We start from the raw sequence: 26457 nt of genomic DNA, 5'->3' as shown, positions 1-26457 counted from the left end.
GCCATGGTTCACTTTTCCCGGCCAACGGGAGCTGTGGGAAGCAGTGGCTAGCATGTCCCTCATCCCGCACCGCTTTGAGGTGGCAAGAGCAGGTGGAAAACAGAAGGGGAAAAAAAGTTTTAGGAAACAAAGTTTCAGATTTCAGGTAAATATTTCCTGGAAAGACTAGCCTTTATCTACTTGATGAAACTTTGCTCTGGGGGAGGGGAGGAGTCGTCAAGGAAACAAGTTGCAGAATTAGTCCTTTGACTGTAATGTTATGGATTAATTATGTATTATGCTGTGGTGAAAATATTTTCAATACTTTACGAGCTCATGGCTCAGTTAACTATGAGCTCTTTAAAGAAAAAAGATATTTATAGTTCGCTACAGATATTCGAGTTCACAAAACAGGTAACAGACAGTATGAAGGCAACCCCTTGAATTTGTAGCATAAGAACGGCCATACTGTGTCAGACCAAAGGTCCATCTAGCCCAGTATCCTGTCTTCCAACAGTGGTCAATGCCGGGTGCTTCAGAGGGAATGAACAGAACAAGTAATCAAGTGGTCCATCCTGTTGCCCATTCCCAGCTTCTGGTAAACAGACGCAAGGGACACCATTGCTGCCCGTCCTGGCTAATAGTCATTGATGGACCTATCCTTCATGAACTTATCTAGTTCTTTTTTGAACCCTGTTATAGTCTGCACCTTCACAACATCCTCTGACAAAGTTCCACAGGCTGACTGTGCATTTTGTGAAGAAACACTTCCTTTTGTTTGTTTTAAACATGCTACCTATTAACTTCAGTTGGTGATCCTTAGTGTTTGTGTTCTAGTAAATAACACTTCTTTATTTTCTCCACAGCAGTCATGATTTTATAGACCTCTATCATATCCCCCCTTAGTCGTCTCTTTTCCAAGCTAAAAAGTCCCAGTCTTATTAATCTCTCCTCATATAGAAGCTGTACCATACCCCTAATCATTTTTGTTGCCGTTTTCTGTACCTTTTCCAATTCCAATATATCTTTTTTGAGATGGGGCGACGAGATCTGCATGCACTATTCAAGATGTGGGTGTACCATGGATTTAAATAGAGGCAATATGATATTTTCTGTCTTATCATTCCCTTTCCTAATGATTCCCAACATTCTGTTAACTTTTTTGACTGCCACTGCACAGTGAGTAGATGTTTTAAGAGAACTATCCACAATGACTCCAAGATCTCTTTCTTGAGTGGTAACAGCTAATTTAGACCCCATCATTTTATATGTATAGTTGGGATTGTGTTTTCCAATGTGCATTACTTTGCATTTAGCAGCCCTGAATTTCATCTGCCATTTTGTTGCCCAGTCCCCCAGTTTTTTGAGATGCCTTTGTAGCTCTTCACAGTCTGCTTTGGACTTAACTATCTTAAGTAGTTTTGTATCATCTGCAAATTTTGCCACCTCACTGTTTACCCCTTTTTCCAAATCATTTATGGATATATTGAACAGTACTGGTCCCAGTATAGACCCTTGGGGGGACACCCTATTTACCTCTCTCCATTCTGAAAACTGATCATATATTCCTACCCTTTGTTTCCTATCTTTTAACGAGTTACTGATCCATGAGAGGACTTTCCCTTTTATCTCCTGACAGCTTACTTTGCTTAAAGAGCCTTTAGTGAGGGACCTTGCAAAGGATTTCTGAAAATCTAAGTACACTATATCCACTGGATCCCCTTGGCCCACATACTTGTTGACCCCCCTCAAAGAATTCTAGGTTAATGGGGAGGCATGATTTCCCTTTACAAAAATTCAGAGATCACTCTGGATTTATGATCTCCAATCTATTAAGAAACATTAAAAAAGTAATACGTGGATGTGGTACAGTACACGTCAGAATTACACAGCCCCTGACTAACGACACTTAACAGACAATAACAGTTCATATTCAATTAAAAGAAACATTTAGAAACAATCCATTTAACTGTGGCATCAAAGCCATACAACAAAACAAATGTAAATGCAGTACCACCAGCTCTAAAGTGGTAATATTACAATGCGTAAAAAAACAACCTGAAGATGTTTAGATAAAACCTGGATGAGACATAAATACCACAACACCATCCATAAATCATTGGTGTTATTTTGGCAGCTAACCACCCCATCTTGTACCTCCAAATAATAGGACTATAACTCATCTTAACAAGCAGTACCCACAATATGATCCTGGTCACCAGAGTAAATGAATCCTTCACTGTGGTCAGGAAGTCTGGTTTGAGCATTGGCCTGCTAAACCCAGGGTTGTAAGTTCAATCCTTGAGGGGGTCATTTAGGGATCTGGGGCAAAAATTGGGGATTGGCCCTGCTTTGAGCAGGGGGTTGGACTAGATGACCTCCTGAGGTCCCTTCCAACCCTGATATTCTATATACAAAAGGTCAGACTAGATGATTTAATGGTTCAAATAGTAATGTTACTGTTGAGTTGCACTGATTCATGTTCTGGGGTCCTCATGAATGCCAGCTTCACAGCACCACAAACCACAAACAAATTACAAAAATAGTCTTCTGTTTAAGACAAGCCAGAAACTCACAGTAAATACACAGCATGGAAAAAAAACTTGGGACAGATCCTCAGCTGGTGAACTATGCTGATTTATACTAACTGAGGATCTGCATACTTGCATTCACCCATTATCTTGGATATTCATTTACTGGGCTTTTTTTAATTAGTCTCATTATCTTTTTAAGTTACACCATTACAAAAAAAGCACTTTTTCATTCCTGCGATGTTGTATAGCAATCGTTTCTATTGCAGAATCTGAAGGCTATCGTATTTTATTTCTGTAACTTAAAAGTAAGGTTTGCTGAAGAGGGATGGATGTCTCAGTAGCTTGGTAAAGGGACATTTCACCCACAAACTGCCAACCAACTCCAACACAGCAAAAGAAAATTGTTACTGCCTAACATTTAGTAATTTATGTGGATCTGAATTAAGGGTCTGACCCAGCACCTACTGAAGTCAACAGGTGCCTTTCCCTTCAGTGGGGTTTGGATCAGGCCCTCATTTCCACAACATTTACAATTGCTACTCAGTATACTACTTATGGCCAAGTTTTAGTCCCCACTGCATGGCCTAAGGAAAAGGTTTCATAACACCCACAAAACTGCCATCATTAGGGCAATCTCAGCAGAGAGGCCAAGGACCCGATAGGCAAGGCCCCTGAACAGCCATCTTACTCATCAAGATGCTGCCTCCAGACAAGAGTTGAGGCTCACTGCCAGGACACTATGGCTCCCTGTGCCTGGTCTCTGGATAAACAGCGTATAGAAGTTGTCAAATTAGCACCTTTCATGAGAAGTAAACATGCCAAAAATATAAAGAAAATGTAAAAAAAAAAAAAAAAAAAAAAAAAGCTGGGGGTGCTTGGTTGTTGGGGAGAAGCATCATATGAATCTAGTCCAAAAGCAGAAGGTAAATAAAGTTAAAAAAAAATCAGAGCTTGGCATCAGTAGAAGTGCCCCTTGACCTTGTCATGTCCTGTAATTTCCAGATATAATTTAGCTGAAATGCCAGAGGGAGTTGCTATGATAAACAGTATTTGAGAATGTTTTCAAAACAAAACGACAGAAAAATATGCTGTTTTTCTTAAAAAGACATTTGTGTGTGTTTTTTTCGGAACAAAACAAGACAATATTTCCTCTAAAGATGAATCTCTGTCATCTCACTGCTTCCTCTATGTGGGAGGACACAGGAAAAGCCTGAGCCTATAAACATGATGGGTGTTGTCAACAGATGATTGAAGAGATGCAAAAGCTGTAATCCAGAAGACATTTGGAAAGATCCTTATTTTGAGTTTGACTGATGGCATAGTGACACCACGGTTAGGCAGCAGGTTTGCATAGGTCACTCACTAAGGACCTGATCCTGTGGAATTGAAGTCAATGGGCGTTTCACCATTGACTCCAAAGAAGTAGGAACAGAGACTAAGATAGGGATAATGTAAATATTGCAGCTATGACACCCTGGAATTCCAAGGAGCTAAGCCATACTGAACCAGAGAACCACTATCATGGGCTAAGCTGTGGGTGCTCATGCCTAATGATGAAAGCCAGAGTCAGGAACCAGGAGTCAGAGCTGAGGGTCAGAGCCAAAGTCAGGAAACAAGCAGGGCTAGAGTGGACTGGGGCAGGGCAGGAGTATGGCTAGGAACAAGGCAGGCACAGAGGTGATTGCAGCTACAGGCATAAATGTTGAGCAGCCACCAGCCTGGGCTGCTGGGCTTAAGAGCAGACCTGGTGATGCCTCTCAGGGAGTCTGGTTGATCAGGATGTTTGGCTGTAGGTCAGCTAGCTGGTCTCAGGTTCAGCTGCAAGTCCCAATTCCAGACAGTGTCCTACTGGGTGATTTACAGAGAAGTTTCTCACCACTGCTTGCCCCCTGCCATGCTTCCTTTGCTTCCCTGTTCATTCAGAATCTCACTCTCTTGCCCTGTCCTAGCGCTACCCCTCCATCCTTCCTCCTCTCTCTCCACTTTTCTTGTCTACCCCTTCTTTTGCACTGACAGCTCTCTAGTATGCCCCATTCCGATTTCAATCCCAAGAAATCTGATAAAATCATAGTTAATTAGAATTAGAATCATTTTGAAATAAATGTCTCCTTCCCTCCCCTTCCAATTCCCCACTCTCCCTCTATTGTCTTTCCTTACTTCCTGTACCTAACATGCACCTAGTGGTCCTTCTCTCACTCTCTACCCTAGTCTTTCCTCTTTCACGGTGTTTTTGTCCCCAGCAAAACTCAACCTCTCCCCAGTTCAACCCCAAGCCTTCTTAAATAAATTTTGGAAAAAATGCCAACCAAGGCACCTGTGTAGTTAACAAAGCCCTAAAGCCTCATGGTTTTATTTATTTAATCCTTGTTTTCCATGGTTTACTGTCTCCAGATGTCATGCCATCTCTATGTATGGGCTAGTCCTGAGGGTCTCACTCTTTCTCCTATGCCAGCTCTACACCACCAAGAGAATTCCCCAACACCTGTGAAATCTTGAGAAAGGAAGATCTACTAGTAGCACAATCAGGTGGAACTTAATATTGTAAGATCTTTGGGGGAACGTAGCATGTCTTATTTGTCAGTAAAATGTAAATACAAACATAGCACAATAGAAATCGTGAAGAAGAAACAAATAAGAATAAGAAATAAGTCATGTCAAAGAGGAAAACCTGTTCTGCAACCTGCCATAGAAGAGAGGTAGTCTTTAATGATCATGTTGTATAGAGGAAGCTGGGGAGTTACCTGTTTAACACAGAGCAAAGTCTGTCTGTCTTCCATTCAATCTCTTTTTGGAAGTTACAGTGATGTATGGCTCAATAGTTTTATATCGCAAACAGGAAGATACTTGATAGTTCTGTATTCTCCTTTGGCAACATCTGTATCATACCAATCAAATTTCTTGAACTGAAGTTAAGTGAAAAGGCACATGGCCACAGAGATGTGTAGGGAGGGGCAGTCCCATATTGTGTCAGAGCTGGGTAGTTCACTGAACACCCAGTCTTTAGATAAACTGTGGATTGGAACCCCAAAGTGGGTCATGACCCCGTTTGAATGGGGTTGCCAGGGCTGTTAAACTTGCTGGGGCCCAGGGCTGAAGCCAAAGCCCAAGCCCCACCACCCAGGGCTGAAGCCCTCAAGCTTCAGCGCTTCCCAAGGCGCAGGGGAGGAGGGGCTCAGGCTTTGGTCCCCTTTCCTGGGGTCTTGTAATAATTTCTGTTGTCAGAAGGGGGTCGCGGTACAATGAAGTTTGAGAAACCCTGGATTAATGTATCAAACAGATGTAAATGTAATATTTTATACTTATTTCAGGTTTCTAAGTATTTTTCTTATGCATCTTCAGACATATGCCCTGACTTCACACTCTTGGCCCATATTAAATGTCTACTTGTAATCTATCATCTCGGGAACGGAGAGAGTGTGAGGTTGGAGGTCAAGTGTTAAAGTCAACACATTGATTCTGTCTGACCACAAGACAGCGCTTGCAAATCTGAGGTGTGGGAGCTGCACATCTGGCGATCTTAGTTACCCTAAAGCAATGCATTTGAGGTATCTGGATTATCCTTACAGCTATATGCAAAAATATCAGGCGCAAGCTGAAGTTTGCATGTCTGCAACCTCCTTTGAACTGAAAAGGGAGGGTTATTTTTAACAGATGTACATAGTTGTTAGTTCTGCTTCAAAAAGAAACATGGAGAAGGACTAGTTGTGGCATCTAAACTAAACACTCTCCAAACTATTATTAGCATCTGTCACGGTTCCTTCCCCACTCTGAACTCTAGCGTACAGATGTGGGGACCTGCATGAAAACCTCCTAAGCTTACTTTTACCAGCTTAGGTTAAAACTTCCCCAAGGTACAAACTATTTTACCCTTTGCCCTTGGCCACCACCAAACGTTTATCTGGGTTTATTGGGAAAACGTTGTTTGGAAACATCTTTCCCCCCAAAATGCTCCCAACCCTTGCACCCCACTTCCTGGGGAAGGTTTGGTAAAAATCCTCACCAATTTGCATAGGTGGTGACCACAGACCCAAACCCTTGGATCTTAGAACAATGAAAAAAGCATTCAGTTCTTGAAAAGAAACATTTTAATAGAAGAAATAGTAAAAAGAATCACCTCTGTAAAATCAGGATGGTAAATACCTTACAGAGTAATTAGATTCAAAACATAGAGAATCCCTCTAGGCAAAACCTTAAGTTACAAAAAGACACACAGACAGGAATATTCATTCTATTCAGCGCAACTTAATTTCTCAGCCATTTAAAGAAATCATAATCTAACGCATCTCTAGCTAGATTACTTACTAAATTCTAAGACTCCATTCCTGTTCTGTCCCCAGCAAAAGCATCACACAGACAGACCCTTTGTTTTTTTCCTCCCCCCAGCTTTTGAAAGTATCTTGTCTCCCCATTGGTCATTTTGGTCAGGTGCCAGCAAGGTTATCCTAGCTTCTTAACCCTTTACAAGTGAGAGGATTTTTCCTCTGACCAGGAGGGATTTTAAAGGGGTTTACCCTTTCCTTATATTTATGACAGCATCTAAACTGAACATTCCAAGACTATTATTGCACACTATTTCCACCTAAGATTATTCAAGGGGAAAGAACCCTTAAAAGTAGCCGAAGTCATTGTCAGCCATTATGAACAGCCTGTAGGGAGTTTACCAAGGAGTGATAACTTTTCATATGATAGTTTTCAGAGTAACAGCTGTGTTAGTCAGTATTCACAAAAAGAAAAGGAGGACTTGTGGCACCTTAGAGACTAACCAATTTATTTGAGCATAAGCTTTCGTGAGCTACAGCTCACTTCATCGGATGCATACTGTGGAAAATTTCGTGAGCTGTAGCTGGAGCACAAGTCCTCCTTTTCTTTTTTCATATGATACAAAAGCTTATGCTCAAATAAATTGGTTAGTCTCTAAGGTGCCACAAGTCCTCCTTTTCTTTTTTCATATGATGGGGCATTTCTTTACATTTACCTGTGGGAGACACTGACATACAAAGCTTTCTAAATACTTAAACACAAATACATCACAGACTGCTTTGGCAGCCAGAGAGATGACAAACTGATTTCAGCAGAAAAAGAAACAAAAAAGGTAAAATGAAGGATTAAATACTTAGGATTTAAAATGTTTGCCACCTAGATCATAATATCCTGCAGTACCATTACAGCTGCTGGGTTTTTTTCCACATTGTCCATTCACTTCTTGCCAATATAAAATATAGACTGTTAGCAAATGGAGAGGAAATTCAGAAAAGTAAAGGATTTACTTCCTGTCTAATTTTTAAAAGGAAAGGAAGCAAATGGTGCTGATGTTTAATCATGAGGGAAGTTCTGTTGAAACGTCAACGAAAACAGAGTTGAAAAGTGATCTTTGTGTGTTAGAAAAGGTCAATAGACCTTTTCAAAGACTATTCTTAATCCCAGCAGGGCTGCCAACTTTCTAACCACACAAAACCGAGCACCCTAACCCTGCCCCTTTCTCCAAGGCCCTGCCCTGCTCCTTCCCCCTGGCTCTGCCCCCAACTCACTCCATTCCCCCTCCCTCAGTGGCTCGCTCTCCCCCACCCTCTCACTTTCACTGGGCTAGGGCACGGGGTTCGGGTGTGGGAGGGGGTGAGGTCTCTAACTGGGGGTGTGGGCTCTGGAATGGGGCCAGAAATGAGGAGTTTATGGTACATTATAAAAACTTTTTTATTTCATGCTCTTTAAGGACTGCCTGTCTTCCTTCTGGACTATTCTTGAATCCTCGTGTTGGAGCAAAAAAAATATAGCTGTTACTCTGTGGTACTATCATTTTAGATGCAGTTGTGATAAAAAAATGCTAAAATAGGCAGATCTTCCTTTTACAATTTCACCTTTAAAGTAGTACTGAGTGTCAGAGAATGCAATGAGTAATACTAAATGAGCAGTATGGTAATAATAATTATTAAATAACTGAATTGACTTATTTCGTTTAGGAGACTCCATACAGGAGTCAACATACAGGATTCTGAAGACTATCCACCTTCAAGATCACCATCATTTTCTATAGTTTCAGAATTATCTGCCAATGACAGTGTTTCAGTCACATCATATGTCACCTAGCCAAAGTATATGTAGCAAAAAGAAAAAGAAAAAAAAAATCATCCAGAAACAACCATAGATAAGTTTGTGATAAGAACCAGCAGATTACTAAAAGACGCCCGCACCGCTTCCCGCAGCTCCCATTGGCCAGCAACGGCAAACCATGGCCACTGGGAGCTGCGAGTGGCAGTACCGGCAGATGCTTAGGTAAACAAAGCATCTCACGGCCTGCCAGGGATTTACCCTGAACAAGCCGCTAACCAAGTTTGGGAAACCCTGGTCTAGAGGGTAAAATTGTTAACCTGAGTCTCAATGGGTGGAGCAATGTCCACAATGATCCTGTTGTATGCACTTGTGTGACAACAGAAGATGGGAATGTCTTCCTTACAGAAACAATTTATACATCAAGAAATGCACACACAGCAGAATACTTACAAGAAGTAGCAGTAAAAGCTATAATAAACTGTGAAAAAAAAATTCAAATGTCTAGTATGCAGCTTGGTCACAGACAATGCTGCAAATGTATCCAAGATGAGAAGAAATTAATTTAGAAGAGAGTGAAGAGAGTCCCAAGCTAATAACATACGGTTGCAATGCTCAAACAATGCAGCCAAAGACTTCAGTGTTCCAGAAATAAAGGCTAATGTTGTTGAAATTGCAAAATACTTCCATAACAACCACTTTGCAGAAGCTGCTCTGAAAAAAGTGGGAGGAACCAAGCTAACTCTCCCACAAGACATGCAATGGAACTCAATAGTGGACTGTTTTGAGCACTATATCAAGAACTGGCCTAATCTGATGAGAGTTTGCGAACAAAATTGTGAAAAAATAGATTGCACTGTCACAGCCAAAGTTCTCAACACGGGGCTTAAGAGAAATGTTGAATACATGAGGAGTACCCTGAAGCCTATTTCTGTAGCCGTGAACAAAATGCAGGGAAATAACTGTTTTATTGCTGACACTGTTGAAATCTGGAAGGAACCGAGTGAGATCTTAAAAAGAGAAATATGCAGTGACAGAGTTAAATTTCAAGCATTAAAAAAAAAACAAATGGGACGAGCACTATCTCCAGCTTATTTTCTCGCAAATATTCTCAATACTCGGTACCAGAGTCAAACCTTAACTGCTGAAGAAGAGGAGTTGGCTATGACATGGACATCAAGCAGTCATCCCTCCATAATGCCAATTACAATAAACTTCAGAGCTAAGGGTAAACCATTCAAGAAATTTATGTTTGCGGATGATGTTTTAAAGAAAGTCCCACCAGTGAACTGATGGAAGTCACTTAATTACTTGGACTCAGAGACTGTTGAAGTGATAATCTCATTTTTAACAGCAGGAGCTTCTTCTGCCAGTGTAGAAAGAATATTTTCTTCCTTTTGGACTAATTCATTCCAAATTAAGAAATTGTTTGGGACCTGAAAAAGCAGGAAAGCTTGTTTGTTCATAATCTGGAAAAGAAAAACAGGAAAATGAAGGTGAAGATGACAGTTAGCTGCAGAAGCCAATATTTTAAGTTTCTCATGTTGACCTGGCTGACAGTAGATTTAATTTTTTTAGTATTTCATTTAACTATTTAGCAGTTTTAACAAAAACAAACCTGATTTTAAAAAACTTGAATGTTTACATTCAAAAATTCATATGCTTGTTTTGTTAAAATATTATCTGTTTGCTGTTGAAGAAAGAAATCCAGAATACATAACGTTGTTGTTTTAGTTAAATAAAACAATTTAAATGTCTGTCTGGTGATGTTCTCCTCCTAATGCAGCATGGCAAGAAAATCCTCCAAATATTAATGATTAACTTGTTGAATTGGAGCTATTTATGAAGTCACTGGGAGGCAAACTGTCTGCTTCATTTACCTTTGGTAAATGAAATAACCAAACAATCATTCATTTTCTGATATAGCTGTAAAACTAATCTGAAAAGTTTTCAAAATAAATCACTTTAAAAAATGTATAGTGTGTACCTTCTAAAAACAAAACCTACATCTATCTCTGAGTTGTGATGTATTAAGGTTATAACAACCAACAAGAATGCACTTTTATGTAGAAATCCATGATTAAAACGAGTTTTCCTGACTTGTGATTTAAATCAAATCCACCCTGAATCTGTCCCAACTTGTTTTTAGCTCAGATACTCAGCTTCTTTCCCCAGACCTGAATAAGAGCTCTGTGTATCTCAAAAGCTTGAACTTTCCACCAACAGAAGCTGGTCCAAGAAAAATTTTACCTCACCTATTTTGCCTCTCTCAAAGAGTTTATAGTCAGGCCAATGACCCAGATGGTAAAACAGTGTTCTATGGCAAAACAGTCTTCTCTACATTAGCCATTTTTTCCTAAAATTTCCCACCATTTCTAACACCAGTGCAGCTCCACTGTCAGTAAGAATTAAAAGAGTTTTAATACGGACAACACACAGGAGATTTTATCACTGTCACCTAGACAAATGGTGCATGAGAACACACTTCCACTTCTGGATTGTTCAACAACAACTAACTGTGACTATTATTTCAAGTATTTGCTACACATAGTTAGCTTTTCATGCTGTGTGACTGGTCATCTAAAAATATTGCTTATGCTTCTTAAATGGATGACTCAAATCCACCAGCAGTTTCTAAGATTGCTACATGAATTTCCAGCATAAAATTATCTACAGTAACTCCTCACTTAACATCACCCAGGTTAACGTTGTTACATTGCTGATCAATTAGGGAACATGCTCATTTAAAAGTTGCGTAATGCTCCCTTATAATGTCATTTGGCAGCCGCCTGCTTTGTCCACTGCTTGCAGAAAGAGCAGCCCGTTGGAGCTAGCTGGTGTGGGTTTGGAACCAGGGTGGGCCGGCAGCCCCCCTATCAGCGCCTCACTCCCTTAAGTTCCCTGTGAGGCAGCCACCCAGCAGGCTATCAATTGCCAGGCAGTTCAGGTGTCCTTCCCGTCACTGCCATGTGCTACTCCTATCCTCTGCCTTGGAGCTGCTCCTGGGAGCCTCCTGCTTGCTGGGAGAGTACGGGGGGGTGGGGAGGGAAGAATGGTACTAATGTCAGGGTGTCCCCCTCCCCTCCTGCCCTTCCCCCCCCCACACTCCTTTAACCGATCTCCACAGAGTGGGGGGCCGGGGAGGAGGAAGACAGGAAAGGGCTCAGGACGGAGGGAGTTTGCTGGCAGCAGCTGCTATCTCAACTTGCTGATCTACTTAAAAAGGCAATGTACTTAGAGTGGGGTCAGCGTACTTAAAGGGGCAATGCACATCTCTCACACACATAGGTTGTGTGTGTGTCTCTCTCTGCCATGCTGTCTCCCCTCCCCCCATTTGTGCTGCCTTGTAGAGTGTGAGGCTACATTAACAACGTGTTAACCCTTGAGGGCTCAGCTGAATGCTAGTTCATCATCTAGCAGCAAGGCATTCCCTGGGAAATATCCCACCCCCTTCATTCACCACCTCAACCAAGCTTCACAATCATCATTGCTATGTAAAGTATTGTTTGTTCAAAACGTATACTGTGTACATATAAAATATAGTCTTTTGTCTGGTGAAAAAAAAAAGTTTCCCTGGAACCTAACCCCTGCCTATTTATGTTAATTCTTGTGGGGAAATTGGATTTGCTGAACATTGTTTCACTTAAAGTAGCATTTTTCAGGAAGGTAACTACAATATTAAGCGAGGAGTTATTGTAAATATGTATTTGCATTAATATTTGTGACATTTTGTCTGGCAGCTCATCTGAATGTTCACAGAGAGACTGGAAATGCCATTGAATTTTGCATTCTTTATTTGAACTAATGTTCACAAAAGTTACTTTGTAAGATTCACCTAGCCTATTTGGAACCATAATAATAATGCGTATGTAGTGCTTTATATGTTCAAAATGTTAAACACACTAACTTAGAACTAGCCTCATGTCCTAATTCATTATATCTAGCTAGGAAAGCCTCTGTACAAATATGGAGAGAAGTCCTAGCCCCACTGAAGTTAATGCTAATACTCCCATTTAATTCACCCATATTATTTATTTGGAGCACATACTGATGGCTAGTAGCCAGTCAACAGTAAAGTTTTGAAAAACCTGGAAGAATTTTGAGTCTGCTCCCACAACTATATTGTCATTCTCTGTAATTTTTACCTAATTCAGCAGATATCCAGCTTCCATGGTAAAAGAAACTGGAACAATTCACCCCTTGTGTGTTTCCACGGATGTCAGTAGAGTTACTCCAAGGAAGAATTGGACTCAGCAATAAATCAGAAGTAAGCCTTGCATGAACTAGATATTTATCTCTTTCAGACCTCATCTATATTAGAGAAGTTGCAGCAGTGTATCTAATTATAACCCCTAATGCAGGTATAGCAAAAACAAAATAGTTATATGGACCCATTTACTCTGGTTATCTGAGAGCCTCACAACACCCCTTTGAGGTAGAAAATGTCTATTGCCCCCATTTTACAGATAAGGAACTGAGACACAGTGGATAGGTCTATACCGAGTAAAAAAAAAAACAGTGGCACCAAGTCTCAGAGTCCAGGTCAGCTGTCAGTGTAAACGTTCAGGCTTGGGCTGGAGCCTGGTGTCTGATACCCTCCTTCCTCACAGGGTGTCAGAGTCCGGGCACCAGCCCAAGCCTGAATGTCTACACTGGAATTTTAAAGCCCTATGAGCCTGGGTCAGCTGACCTGGGCCAGCCATCGCTGTGCCATGAATCTTTTATTGCAGTGAAGACATAATTTTCCCAGAGTCATACATGAAGGCTGTGGCAGAGCAAGAAACTGAACCCAGACTAATATCCTATCCAATGAACCAGTGAACTTTCTGAATATAAACAAAGCCTCAGCTCCAAGCAGTATTCCTTCAAATAAAGTTTCAACTTTGCATCAGCACTTGCCCTCTATCATCAGATATGCGGGATAGCTATTTCATTTGAGCAAGTAAAAACTGAAAAACAGAGCGCTACAAAAGGGTCATAACTTAGAGGAACAATTAGCTTTCCTAGATTTTCCCTGCTCTGGAGGAGAAAGATTATTCCTTTTTAACTTCTTGTGTCTCCAACACCCAACTCCAATATCCACCACACAAACACACACACCTTCTTATCCAAAGGTATAGAAATTGTACAACACACACATGATTTCTATAAGCTTAATGAGGAGCTAAAACAAATTCTATAGGCTGTGTTACATTCAAAGCCATCTTTGGAAAATGAGATTACCAGAAAAACAAAATCAAAAGTGACTGTGTTCTTAAAACTCCTAAAAGTTAAGATTTTCTCATTTTTATGAAATAGAGTGGGTAACACTGTATGTAGACATGTTGGGGAAAAAGGAATCGGAGGACCCATTCAATTTGAAACTAGTACTTTTTATTTAACAATTAAAATGAACACCTTTAAAACTCAAACATGAAATTGATGAAGCAGGAAAGTTGTAATGTTGCAAAAACAAAGACAAAAAAATATTATATAATGTCCTTGTTCCCCCATATTGCTATTCACCTTAATTGCAAAATAAAAGAATACTTCAGGAAGACCAGCAATATTTTTTAAACCGAGATCCCCCAATAAGAGCACATAGAATTTCAAAATTCAGCATATCATGGAGTTTAAAATTGCTATTTCAGACTACCCATTAAACCTCCATTTGGTATCCCAGCATAGTTACTCTGATCTTTTGTTTTGCCTACTTATTACTTTTCAGGGGCATCCTTTAGAAATTTTATGGCGATCAACCACATTACTATTATTAAGTATTATTATTATGTATTGTATTGAGGTAGCAGCTGAAAGCCCCACCGGAAAGCAAGGGTCCATTGTGCTAAGCACTGTACAAACCCATAGTATGAGCGTCCTTGTCCCAAAGAACTTATAGTAAAAAAAAAAAAAAAAAAAAGACAAGACAGACAAAGGACAGGAGTGGAAACAGATTCTCAGAGGGGAAGTAACTTGCCTAAGATTCATAGACTTTAAAGTCAGAAGGGATCATTGTGACCTCCTGTACACTGCAGGCCACAGAACTTCATCCACTCCTGTAATAGACACCTAATCTCTGGCTGAGTTACTGAAGTCTTCAAATCATGGTTTAAAGACTTCAAGTTAGAATTCACTATTTACATTAGTTTAAATTTGCAAGTGACCCGTGACGCTTGCTGTAGAAGAAGGCGAAAAATCCCCAGGGTTTCAGCCAATCTGACCTGGGGGAAAATTCCTTCTCGACACCAAATATGGCAATCAGTTAGACTCTAAGCATGTGGGCAAGACCCATCAGGTATATACCTGGGAAAGAATTCTCTGTAGTAACTCAGAGCTCTCCCCATCTAGTATCCAGTCTCCAGCAACTGGGAATTTTTGCTCTTGGCAGTCGCTGATGGGCCACATGCCATCATAGGCAGTCCTATCGTACCATCACCTCCATCAACTTATTACGCTCAGTCTTAAAGCCCTTTAGGTTTTTTGCCCACACTGCTCCCCTTGGAAGTCTGTTCCAGAACTTCACTCCTCTGATGGTTAGAAACCTTCATCTAATTTCGTGCCTCCAGCTTTTCACCCTGACCACACCACACGATCCATTGTCTACAGCCAAGCTCTGCGATACAACCGCATTTGCTCCAACCCCTCAGACAGAGACAAACACCTAAAAGATCTCTATCAGCATTCTTACAACTACAATACCCACCTGCAGAAGTGAAGAAACAGATTAATAGAGCCAGAAGAGTTCCCAGAAGTCACCTACTACAGGACAGGCCTAACAAAGAAAATAACAGAACGCCACTAGCTGTCACCTTCAGCCCCCAACTAAAACCCCTCCAACGCGCATTATCAAGGATCTACAACCTATCCTGAAGGATGACCCAACACTCTCACAAATCTTGGGAGACAGGCCAGTCCTTGCCTACAGACAGCCCCCCAACCTGAAGCGAATACTCACCAGCAACCACATACCACACAACAGAACCACTAACCCAGGAACCTATCCTTGCAACAAAGCCCGTTGCCAACTGTGCCCACATATCTATTCAGGGGACACCATCACAGGGCCTAATCAAATCAGCCACACTATCAGAGGCTCGTTCACCTGCACATCTACCAATGTGTTATATGCCATCATGTGCCAGCAATGCCCCTCTGCCATGTACATGGTCAAACTGTCAAAAGAATAAATGGACACAAGTCAAATGTCAAGAATTATAACATTCATAAACGAGTCGGAGAACACTTCAATCTCTCTGGTCACGCGATTACAGACATGAAAGTTGCGATATTATCAGAAAAACTTCCAATCCAGACTCCAGCGGGAGACTGCTGAATTGGAATTCATTTGCAAATTGGATACAATTAACTTAGGCTTGAATAGAGACTGGGAGTGGCTAAATCATTATGCAAGGTAACCTCTCTCCCCCCCCCCCCCCCCAGATGTTCTTGTTAAACCCTGGATTTGTGCTGGAAATGGCCCACCTTGATTATCATACACATTGTAAGGAGAGCGATCACTTTACATAAGCTATTACCAGCAGGAGAGTGGGGTGAGGGGAGAGGGGAGAGAAAACCTTTTGTAGTGATAATCACCCATTTTTTCATGATTTGTGTATATAAAAATGTCTTCTGTACTTTCCACAGTATGCATCCGATGAAGTGAGCTGTAGCTCACGAAAGCTTATGCTCAAATAAATTGGTTAGTCTCTAAGGTGCCACAAGTACTCCTTTTCTTTTTGCAAATATAGACTAACACTGCTGTTACTCTGGAGCCTAAATTTGTTGATGGCCAGTTTATATCCATTTATTCTTGTGTCCATATTGGCGTTTAACTTAAATAACTCCTCTCCCTCCCTGGTATTTATCCCTCTGATATATTTATAGAGCAATTGTATCTCCCCTCAGTCTTCTTTTTGTTAGGCTAAACAAGCCAAGTAATGCGAGTCTCCTCTCATAAGGTAGGTTTTCCATTCCTCGGATCACAGGTCATCAGTGGCAGAGCCAAGAATAGAATCCAGGTCTCCTGAGTCCCAGCCCTGTCCTCTAAACATTGTATCACACTGCCTCTGGATTGCTTTTGTTGAATCTTCTAATCAGAGCTACTGGAGCAGAATTGATAATTATACCACATGGACATAATTCAAAGCCCACTGAAATCAATGGCAGTATTCCCAATGATTTCAGTAGACTTTTGGCTCAAACCCAATGTGACTCCTCTGTGACATTCTATACCTTCGGGGAGCATGCTGTAACCCCCATATTCCTCATTGTCATATCATCGTGCTCTTACGTATAAAGCATGCTTTGTAAGGTATCAGGGGAAAGGTTATGATCTGCTGAAAGTCATTTCTCTATCCATATATGTATATATCATTAATACATTATGAGCATTGTGTAGTATTGTTGTCACTAAAACGTTCTGTAAATTGGGGGAATCAGCCAGAAATTAGCTCCCCAGAGGCAACAGCAAAGAAAGTAACCAATGCCGGGGAGGGGTCTCAAACAACCATCAACAGCCATTGTCCAGCAAAGGAGCTACAATGCAATGACTCACCTGTATGAGGCCACACTAGGGGAATTGCTCAACCTTGCTTGGAGAGACTCAGTAATGCTCACCTGACTCTGAAAGGGGGAGGGGGGGCGGGAAAAGGGGGAACAAAGCCAAGAGGGAAGAAAGGACATGATAAAAGGGAGAGACATTTGCCATGCTCTCTCTCTCTTCCACCTACATCTACAGACACCACCACCACATGACTGAAGCACTGATCAAAGGGGAGACCTGGCTGAGGAGCAGCCAGCCTGTGGTGAGAGGTTTCAGAGTAGCAGCCGCGTTCGTGAAAAGAAAAGGAGGACTTGTGGCACCTTAGAGACTAACCAATTTATTTGAGCATAAGCTTTCATAAGCATCCGATGAAGTGAGCTGTAGCTCACGAAAGCTTATGCTCAAATAAATTGGTTAGTCTCTAAGGTGCCACAAGTACTCCTTTTCTTCCTGTGGTGAGAAGCATCTAAGTTTGTAAGGACATTGAAAGTGTTAAGATCAGCTTAGAATGCATTTTGCTTTTATTTCATTTGACCAAATCTGACTTGTTATGCTTTGTCTTAGAATCCAAGTGATTATATCTTTATAGTTAATACATTTGTTTATTCTACCTGAAGCAATGCGTTTGGTTTGAAGCATGTCAGAGGATCCCCTTGGGAGAACAAGCCTGGTACATATCAATTTCTTTGTTAAATTGATGAACTCATATATGCTTGCAGCATCCACTGGGCGTAACTGGACACTGCAAGACGGAGGTTCCTAGAGTTGTGTCTGGGACCGGAGATACCAGCTAGTATCATGCGGTTGCAAGTAGCTGGGAGCTTACACGCCAGAGGCTGTGTGTGAACAGCCCAGGAGTGGGGGGTTCTCACAGCAGAGCAGGGTACAGCTGGCTCCCAGAGTCAAGGATTGGAGTGACCTAGCAGATCACTGGTCCGGATAACACCAGAGGGGAACATAACATCCTTGCAATCGTGTTTTTTCTTACTTCTAAATTTTTAAGTACCAAGACACATTCTGTGGGTTGGTTTTAGGTGCAGGACTGGAAAATCCATAGTTTGGACTTCGGTTTCCATGTGATCATCCTCCTTAGAGAGGCAAGGTCAGCGTTGCTTCCCCACAGAACTAGAACTCAGTCCAAAAATCTACCTAATCTCAGGTGCTCTGTGGGAGGCCAGGGACATTTCTTTGGAGCCCCTGCACTGCTTCCTGGCCCAAACAGTCCCAGTAACTTCCCATGTACACCTCCATTGGTTGTGACTCCCAGAGCATCCCCAATTGCAGTGGGGGAAAAGAAAATAATCAACCTGACAGCATAATCTTAATACTGGGTTATATATGTTTTTTCATGGGTTTCTAAAGGAAGACCTAGCAATCCCCAACTCCTTCCCTTCCCCATAGGGCTCTCATGGAGGGTCTTCTGTGTGATATTTAATTTGATTTAAATAATAATAAAAAGATGCCTATACAAGATTCTAAGCAACCTCACACATTTGGTATTCCAACAAAACTCCAACAGCAATACACACACTCCCTACCCCTCCTTTCCACCCTTCATCGTCCTGGGAAGCACACCCTTGGCCCTCTCCAAATTCCCCAGCAAACAGCTGTGTTTTGCAGCATGCCCGGAAGGTCACCAGATTTGAGCTACTTTGGACCACAGGGGGAGGGAGCAAGTTCCTGAGTACCAGGTCCTTCACAGAGAGCATGCTGCCACCTACTCTGTTTTAATGAGAGAGATCCAACTTTATCATCTATGCTGACTGGAGCTGTGGCAGTATGGTATTGGAAGAGAGGCAACCCTTTAGGCTGGCAGGTTTTAGGACACGGAGATCAACAGGCAGCTAGTAAAGATCTTGGAGAGTTGACGCCATGTACTCCCAGCAAGACGCCCTTAGTAAGCAAGCCACCAGAGTCTGTACTAGCTTCAATTGCCAAATGGTTTTAAGATGCAGCCCCACATAAAGCAATATTTTATTGCAAGAGTTTAATTCTGAGGTAACAATGGCAAGGTCGGCACCCTGAAAGAAAGCCTGCAGCTGCCTACCCAGACAAAGGCAGCAAAAAGCTGGCTGGGTTACTGCTGCAGTATGATCATCCAATAGTTGCGAGTGGTCTAGAGTACACTAAGTTTCCAACCCTGCACACTAGTGGTAGATAAACTCCCTCAAAGAGGCTGTTATTATTTCTGCCATCTCTTCAATCGGTTTCCCTCAAAGCACCATTATCACTTAATTCTTGTCAGGATTGAGCCTCAGCCAGCTCACGCTCATCCATGCACCGATCTCTGGTGGACACTGATTGAGGCACATCATCTGAGTTGGTGGAGACTGAGACATACAGTTGGGTGTCATCAGCAAACTGAAGACACAAACCTCATGTCTTCTTATTAACCTTTATGACAAAGTTCCTCCTCTGCGTTGGTGGGTCCTGCACTTATTGGTGGATTTGCTCGCCTCGGAGCTTCATAGCAGCCCTCAGTTTGGCCACTTTTGCTAGTGGCTCAAGCCTGCCGTTCACTCAGCTAACCTCATCACTGGCCAGCATGGGAAAAAGGAAGAAGAACAATCCCCGCAGTCTCTGCTGATCCACCGTGAGGGTTGGGGAACAGCCCGGAGACCTTCCCCTCTGGTGGAACCCACAGTCCAGGTCAGCTCCTCCTGTGTCTGACCAGGAGTTGGGAGGATTTGGGAGGAACCCGGGCCCGCCCTCTACTCCAGGTTCCAGCCCAGGGCCCTGTGAAATGCAGCTGTCAAGAGTGCCTCCTGGAACAGCTGTGCGACAGCTACAACTCCCTGGGCTACTTCCCCATGGCCTCCTCCCAACACCTTCTTTATCCTCACTACAGGACCTTCCTCCTGGTGTCTGGTAATGCTTGTACACCTCAGTCCTCCAACAGTCCGTGTTCTCACTCTCAGCTCCTAGTGCCTCTTGCTCCCAGCTCCTCACACACACACCACAAACTGAAGTGAGGTCCTTTTTAAACTCAGGTGCCCTGATTAGCCAGCCTGCCCTAATTGATTCTAGCAGCTTCTTAATTAGCTCCAGGTGTCCTAATTAGCCTGCCTGCCTGAATTTGTTCCAGCAAGTTCCTTCTTGTTCTGGAACTGCCCGTTACCTTATCCAGGGAAAATGGACCTGCTTAATCTGGGACTAATATATCTGCCTTCTAACTCTCTCCTGTAGCCATCTGGCCTGACCCTGTCACACCTTATTAATGGCCCCATATACATGTTGTACAGGATTCAGGAGGAAGGGCAGCAGAATGGTACCCTGTAGCACACCACACTTGAGAGTTTTTTGGGAAGAGGAGCAATTGCCCACAATTACCTATGGAGATCTCTCTGAAAGAAAACAATGAAGCCACTGAAGAGAAGCCCCTATCAGGGTGTGCAGGCAAGTCAACAACAACTCATGATCAATGGTATCAAATGCAGGTGACAGATCAATAACCAGCGTGGAGACTTGATTCCTACCAATGGGTGGGAAGGGGAACAATGCCACAGAAGTGTGTCTCTCCCCATTTTTTCCCCCTCCACCCTGATCCGAGTCCTCTGAGTCCATTAGTGGAGAGAATGATCTGGCTACCAGTCAACAACTTTTTCATTCTTTGGGCCAGATCTTCAACTAGAGAAAACTGACATACATCCATGGAAGTCAATAGAATATATCAATTCACACCAGCCAAGGATTTGGCCCTCTGTTTATGCTAAAGACCATTTCTGACTCAGGTTCATATGGATGGTCCATGTGAGATAGTTTTCATCCAAAGCACAGAACTCCCCACATTTATACTCAATGAACCAAATACAGTCCCAGTGCAAGGAGGTGTAACTCCACACCACTTTTTGTTCTGCCCACAAACCTCCATCAGCCACTATACGTTCCTGTGCGGAGTGCCTTTGCTAAGTACTGTTCTGCAGCTTATAAGGGCTTGTGAAACCACCACCCTAACCCCACCCCCACAGGTAGAGCCCCCATACTCTGTTCCCCTTCACACAGAAGCGATGAAGTTCTTCTGTAATTTGGGTCTTGCACCCTTGTGACTGAGGGCAAGCCACATGATGCCCTATATATGCACAACTTCCATTGACATCTGTGGGACTAACCTGTAGCTAGAGAGAGGAGAATGTAAATGAGCCCTGTTGCTTTCTGAAGAAGCGAAAACCTTAATGCAAGTGCTCTCTGATCATCAGCCCTGAATCAAATGCATTGTTCAGTATTTATAAAAATCCTAGCACAGCTGGGTATGAAACCATTGCACATATTGTTACATCTACAACTAGAAATATTCTCTCTAGAAGCACTGGAGAGATACAATCTCTCCATTATAGCCATGTTTAAGGGAGAGACTTTCATTTCTAACCCCACTTTTAAGGGCCCTTTGGCTACAAATACTCATACTTTTTCTCAGTCTACCATCACCCCAATTTTCTGGAAAGTTTTGTAAATTCTGTGTGACCATTCTGCATTATCGGAGTGTCAGCAACAACAGCAAAAGTGAAGGGCAAGTCATATTTTTAAAGAGATTTTAAAAAACCCACCTTTATTTGTGCTTGGATTACTCAAAAATTGCTTCATTTAAAATTTCAGACTCTCTGTGTATGTAATCCTCAGTGAGGGATGAATACTGTGACAAGTCTGAGGGAGAACACTGGTTGAGCAAATAGGGCTCTGATTTAGCAGAGCACTTAAGCACACCCGTTACCTTCAAGCATGTTTAGGTCCATCCTTGTTCAGCAAAGCTCTTAAGCATAGAACTGGGAGGGAAAGTTTTCCCATTCCATGAAAAATTTTGAGAGATCAAAAATGTTCCCTTCAGCATTAGGACAGAACAGAAACATTATGAAATGTTTCTATGAAAAAAACAAAAATAGATAATACAATAGCCAGTATCACACAAGTTAGACACCTGATTGACAACAGGGTCTTTGTCTTGGTCTCCCAAGGTGAATGTCATAACCACTGGAGTACACAGTCAGTGTCTCGTTCTCTGGGACTATTTAATTATTAATGCAAAGTGGAATAGATTGAACAGGAGTCAGGACAGAGTGAGAGGACACCCACACCCCTCAACATATGTGACAGGCTGGTGGTTAGGATGTGCACGTTGGATGTGGGAGAGCTAGGTTCAAGTCCCTGCTTCAAATCAGGTGCCTTGAAAAAGTGAGCCAAGTTTTCACCATCAGCCCTTTCCAGCAAGCACCAAGCAATTTTGGGGCTGTGCTGACCCTATATAGCAGGGGTGGGCAAACTACGGCCCGGGGGCCAAAGCCGGCTCTCCAGATGTTTTAATCGGGTCCTCGAGCTCCCACCAGGGAGTGGAGTCGGGGGCTTGCCCCACGCTGCGTGGCTCCTGGAAGCAGCAGCATGTCCCCCCTCCAGCTCCTACGCATAGGGGTAGTCAGTGGGCTCTGCATGCTACCCCTGCACCAAGCGCCGCCCCCACAGTTCCCATTGCTGGGACATGCTGCTGCTGTTTCTGGGAGCTACTTGAGGTAAGCGCCCCCCCGAAAGCCTGCACCCTGACCCCTTGCCCCACCCCTGATCCCCCTCCCACCCGCCAAACCCCTCAGTCCCAGCCCAGAGCACCCTCCTGCACCTCCAACCCCTCATCCTCAGCTCCACCCCAGAGCCCGCACCCCCAGCAGGAGCCCTCACTCTGCACCCCAACCCCATGCCCCAGCCCGGAGCCCCCTCCCGCACCCAGAACTCCTCATTTATGGCCCCACCCCACAGCCCACACCCCCAGGCAGAGCCTTCACCCCCTCCCATACCCCAAACCCCAATTTCATGAGCATTCATGGCCCGCCATATAATTTCCATACTCAGATGTGGCCCTTGGGCCAAAAAGTTTGCCCACCCCTGTTCTGTAGCTAAGTATAACATATAAAGTATGGCTGTAACCACCTTCCAACACCACACCTCCTTCCCCCCTCCATCACACACACACACACACACACACACACACACAGAAGGCTTTTCACCAGTGGGGCTGCCGGTCAGTTCTACAGCAGAAAAATCTGCCAAAAACTCTGGGGTGAATTTAGCATGTAATATAATTACACTACCTACAACAAGACTAAAAGAGACTCACAAGTGATTATGTACAGTTCACACTTACAGCTAATAGTTAAAGATTTTTAAAGGCAATTGTGAGGTGGTGCACAGTTCATTTGAAAGTGTAAGCAGAGTTTGTGTGTTAGCCCTAATTATCAAGCAGGTTGCAAGTTCACATATATATTTGAAAAGGTACCTCAAAGCTGTAGGCTTTACTATACTGTACTTAAAAATTACTGCTTATGCACACACAAGCAAAAGCAATATTTTGTATTTCTATAGTGTCTTCTTCCCAAGAATGCCAAAGCTCTTTATATACATTAATCATTTTAGGCTCATAAATCCCTGTGAGACATGAACATTATTATCTTCAATGTACAAATGGCAACAATGAGAACAGAGGAGATGCAGCTGTACTAGGAAACTGACCCATTACTAACAACCACTGTCAGCAATGGGTCTCCCTGAAACAGGACTGAAAATGGTTTCAAGGGACACCATAAACTTCTAATTGACATAACTTTAAAAATTAATGTAAAGTAGTTTCTGGTCCTGCACCTGTCCTTCTGGCCCACTACAAATTTTTCAGTCACATTTTTGTCTATTTTCTTCTCCGAGGTTGCAGTGCCAAATACCCACAACAGGGAATAAACCACCATTGATTTCAAAGAGAGGAAGCAGTGAAAATGAGTGCTATTAAATGCAGAAAGTAAACTAGATGGTGAAAAAGAGAATCCCCGCTCCTCTAGTCTCTTTCAGATAGGATATTACTTATAAACGTAGAAGATAAAATACTTTCTGACAGAACTGTGGAACACTCTCTCTGAGCTGCTAATGGAGGCAGGATGAAAGTGTGTTCAGCCCTACCACTCAGAGAACCCTTCAAGAGTTGGTAGTGCTAAAAACTGTTCTGTGCCTCCCTAACAATTAAACCATTTACAGAACAGGATGACCCACCGCAGACAACCATGGTAAAAAATGGAGTACTAGTGGCACCTTAGAGACTAACCAATTTATTTGAGCATAAGCTTTCCTGAGCTACAGCTCACTTCATCTGATGAAAGCTTATGCGCAAATAAATTGGTCAGTCTCTAAGGTGCCACAAGTCCTCCTTTTCTTTTTGCGAATACAGACTAACACAGCTGCTACTCTGAAACCTGTCATGGTAAAAAAATGGGTCAATTTCCTGGTTGGACCCGAGAGCTGTGACTGGCTCGCCTACAGCCAGGCAATGAGCAGAGTAATGAGTGGAACGCCCGTGCACGGCTCACTCTCCTGTTCTCCGACTACAAGGATCTCAACGCGTCGCAGAAGGTATTTTTTTAATGCCCTGTTGAAGCACATGGCAAAGCCCTTCGCACAAGATGTTTTTAAATCCAGAGTCAAATTCATGCAAGATAAAGTGAGGCACTTGGCATTTCTGCCTGGGTATATCTCACATACCCACACTGGCTACATCAGCCATGCACATTAAAGCGCCACCCCGTTAGGCTTTATTTAATGTTATGGTACAATTGCTAGTTCCTCACACTCCCTCTTGAGGGGAAAAAAAAGTGCAGAGCCAAAGACAGAGGAGCGGAGGTTGCTCCGCAGCAGGCTTTTTCATTCCTCTGCAGCATTTCAGCACTCACCCGGGTGCCTTTGGAACCAATCAAGGGGGCTGCCCGGCTCCTTACGGCCAGCGGAGCAGGGCAGCCCCAGGGAGCTGGGGACCACTGTTCCCGCTAAGCTGCGCGCCTGTGTGCGGGCACACAGATCCCAAACCCCGCGCACAGGGCGGAACACCGCGCGCACAAAAACCTGCGCACAAGCACAACAATTTGCACAGAAGAATTTTTTTTTTTTGCCCACGCGGCCTGTCAAAATTTTGCACAGAAGACATTTTTTGCGCACACAGGGCCTGTCACAAATTAGAGGGAACACTGCTGGGGACTAAGGTCCTACCGGTGGCTATTCATGGCCCCCTCTGCAGAGCAGCTGGACCCGGCCCTAGAGGCACCTGCCCTGAGCCCCTAGCACCTCGCTCGCCTCTTACCAGGGAGAGCACTGTATAGGTGTTGGGGTTCTTGCTTTTGCCTCTAGGCGCTGCCTTCTCCGGCTCCTGGGCGAGCTCCATGGCTGGGATCATGGGCGCCGCCGCCTGCTCCGCTCCGTGGCTGAGGCTGCGCTGCCCGGGCAGGCTCCCCGTGACGTTCCCGTCTCCCTCCATGGTCCCCGCGCCTCTAGCCTGCGGCGCCGTCTCCGGCCGCCGCTATTAATAGGGTGACAGAGCAGCCCCGGGCCGGGCCGGGCCGGCCCCGCCTCCTTCCTGGCCAGGCGCACGCCTGGCGCCTTCCCCCGCGGCTCAGGGCTGGAGCGGGAGCGCGGGGCGAAGCCAGTGCCGCTTCCTGGCCCGCGGCTGTCCTGCACTGTGGGTGGTGGTATGAGGCGGCGTTTCCCTCCGCGCCTCTTCACGCGGCCCCGCTTTCTGCTCGCCTCTCTCCGCGCCCTTCTGGCCCCCAGCCCCCGTCCCAAATGGCTAAACGCCTCGCGCCTGCTGGCTGGGGGTGAGATAACGTGGCTCCCAATAGACGCGGGAGGAAGAGGAAGGGGGGCTGGGGGTGGCTGGCAGGGAGAGCCACGCTGCTTTCCTGTGCGCCTAGAAAAGCGTTTCCCCCTGGCGTGCCCAGGCTTCCCCCGCAGCCCCTGCCCCCCAGCTCTGGGCACAGTGAAGCAGAGACATGGGGGGGGGGGGGTTCAGTCAAGCTGAAGAGGATGGGAACTGCTCCTCCTGCCTTACTGGTAAAGGGACCCCTGCCACAGTGTTAACTCTTTACTCCCTGGGTTCAGTCCCCGCAGGAGGCCAGGAAGGTTTTCAGTGCCAGTCTTGTCTCGTGGTCTGGCTTTGGAAGCTGGCCTTGCTTTGCTCTCAGCTGCAGCACCACCCTCCACAGGAGCTCCTCTACTGGGATATTTTCTAACAACAGTTCCCTACAGTGCCAACAAAGGGAGCGTACTAGCTCGAGATACTGCTTTAGTGCAGAGGTTTTCAAGCTGCAGGGTCTACACTCCAAGGGGAGCCTGGAATAACATGGGGGGGGGGGGCGAGCAGCAACACTGGCGGCTTATGCCAGCCCCGCATGGCAGGGCCTGTGCTAGCCCCCGGGGGGGTAGGGAAGGAGTGCCCCTACCACCCCCAACTCACCTCAGTGGGCAACCTAGAGCTGGAACTAGGGGTGCAGAAGCACCCCCTGGCTTGAAGTGGTTTCCATCATGTATAGGGTTTACAGTTTTGTTCAATGGCTTTCAGCACCCCCACTCTACAAATTGTTCCAACAC

General features: G+C 44.0%; 1 protein-coding gene across 2 annotated transcripts in view; it reads right to left on the bottom strand.

The window, feature by feature from the left end:
- ENPP1 (ectonucleotide pyrophosphatase/phosphodiesterase 1) overlaps window positions 1-25614 on the bottom strand; it is a 71200-nt gene extending 45586 nt beyond the window's left edge. The window contains exon 1 of one of the 2 annotated variants that reach the window (XM_084624365.1): window positions 25175-25614. In XM_084624365.1, coding sequence (XP_084480491.1) covers window positions 25175-25348 — 174 coding nt within the window. In that variant the 5' untranslated portion in view covers window positions 25349-25614. The remainder of the gene's footprint in view (window positions 1-25174) is intronic. The other variant, XM_084624366.1, reaches the window with a different exon arrangement.
- Between the last annotated feature and the right edge of the window lie 843 nt (window positions 25615-26457).

The sequence above is a fragment of the Lepidochelys olivacea genome (genome assembly GCF_965140295.1).
Source record: "Lepidochelys olivacea isolate rLepOli2 genome assembly, chromosome: 3".
NCBI classification, from domain to species: Eukaryota; Metazoa; Chordata; order Testudines; family Cheloniidae; genus Lepidochelys; species Lepidochelys olivacea.
The sequence above is the reverse complement of the archived record's forward strand: the minus strand, read 5'-3'. Positions and strand labels throughout refer to the sequence as shown.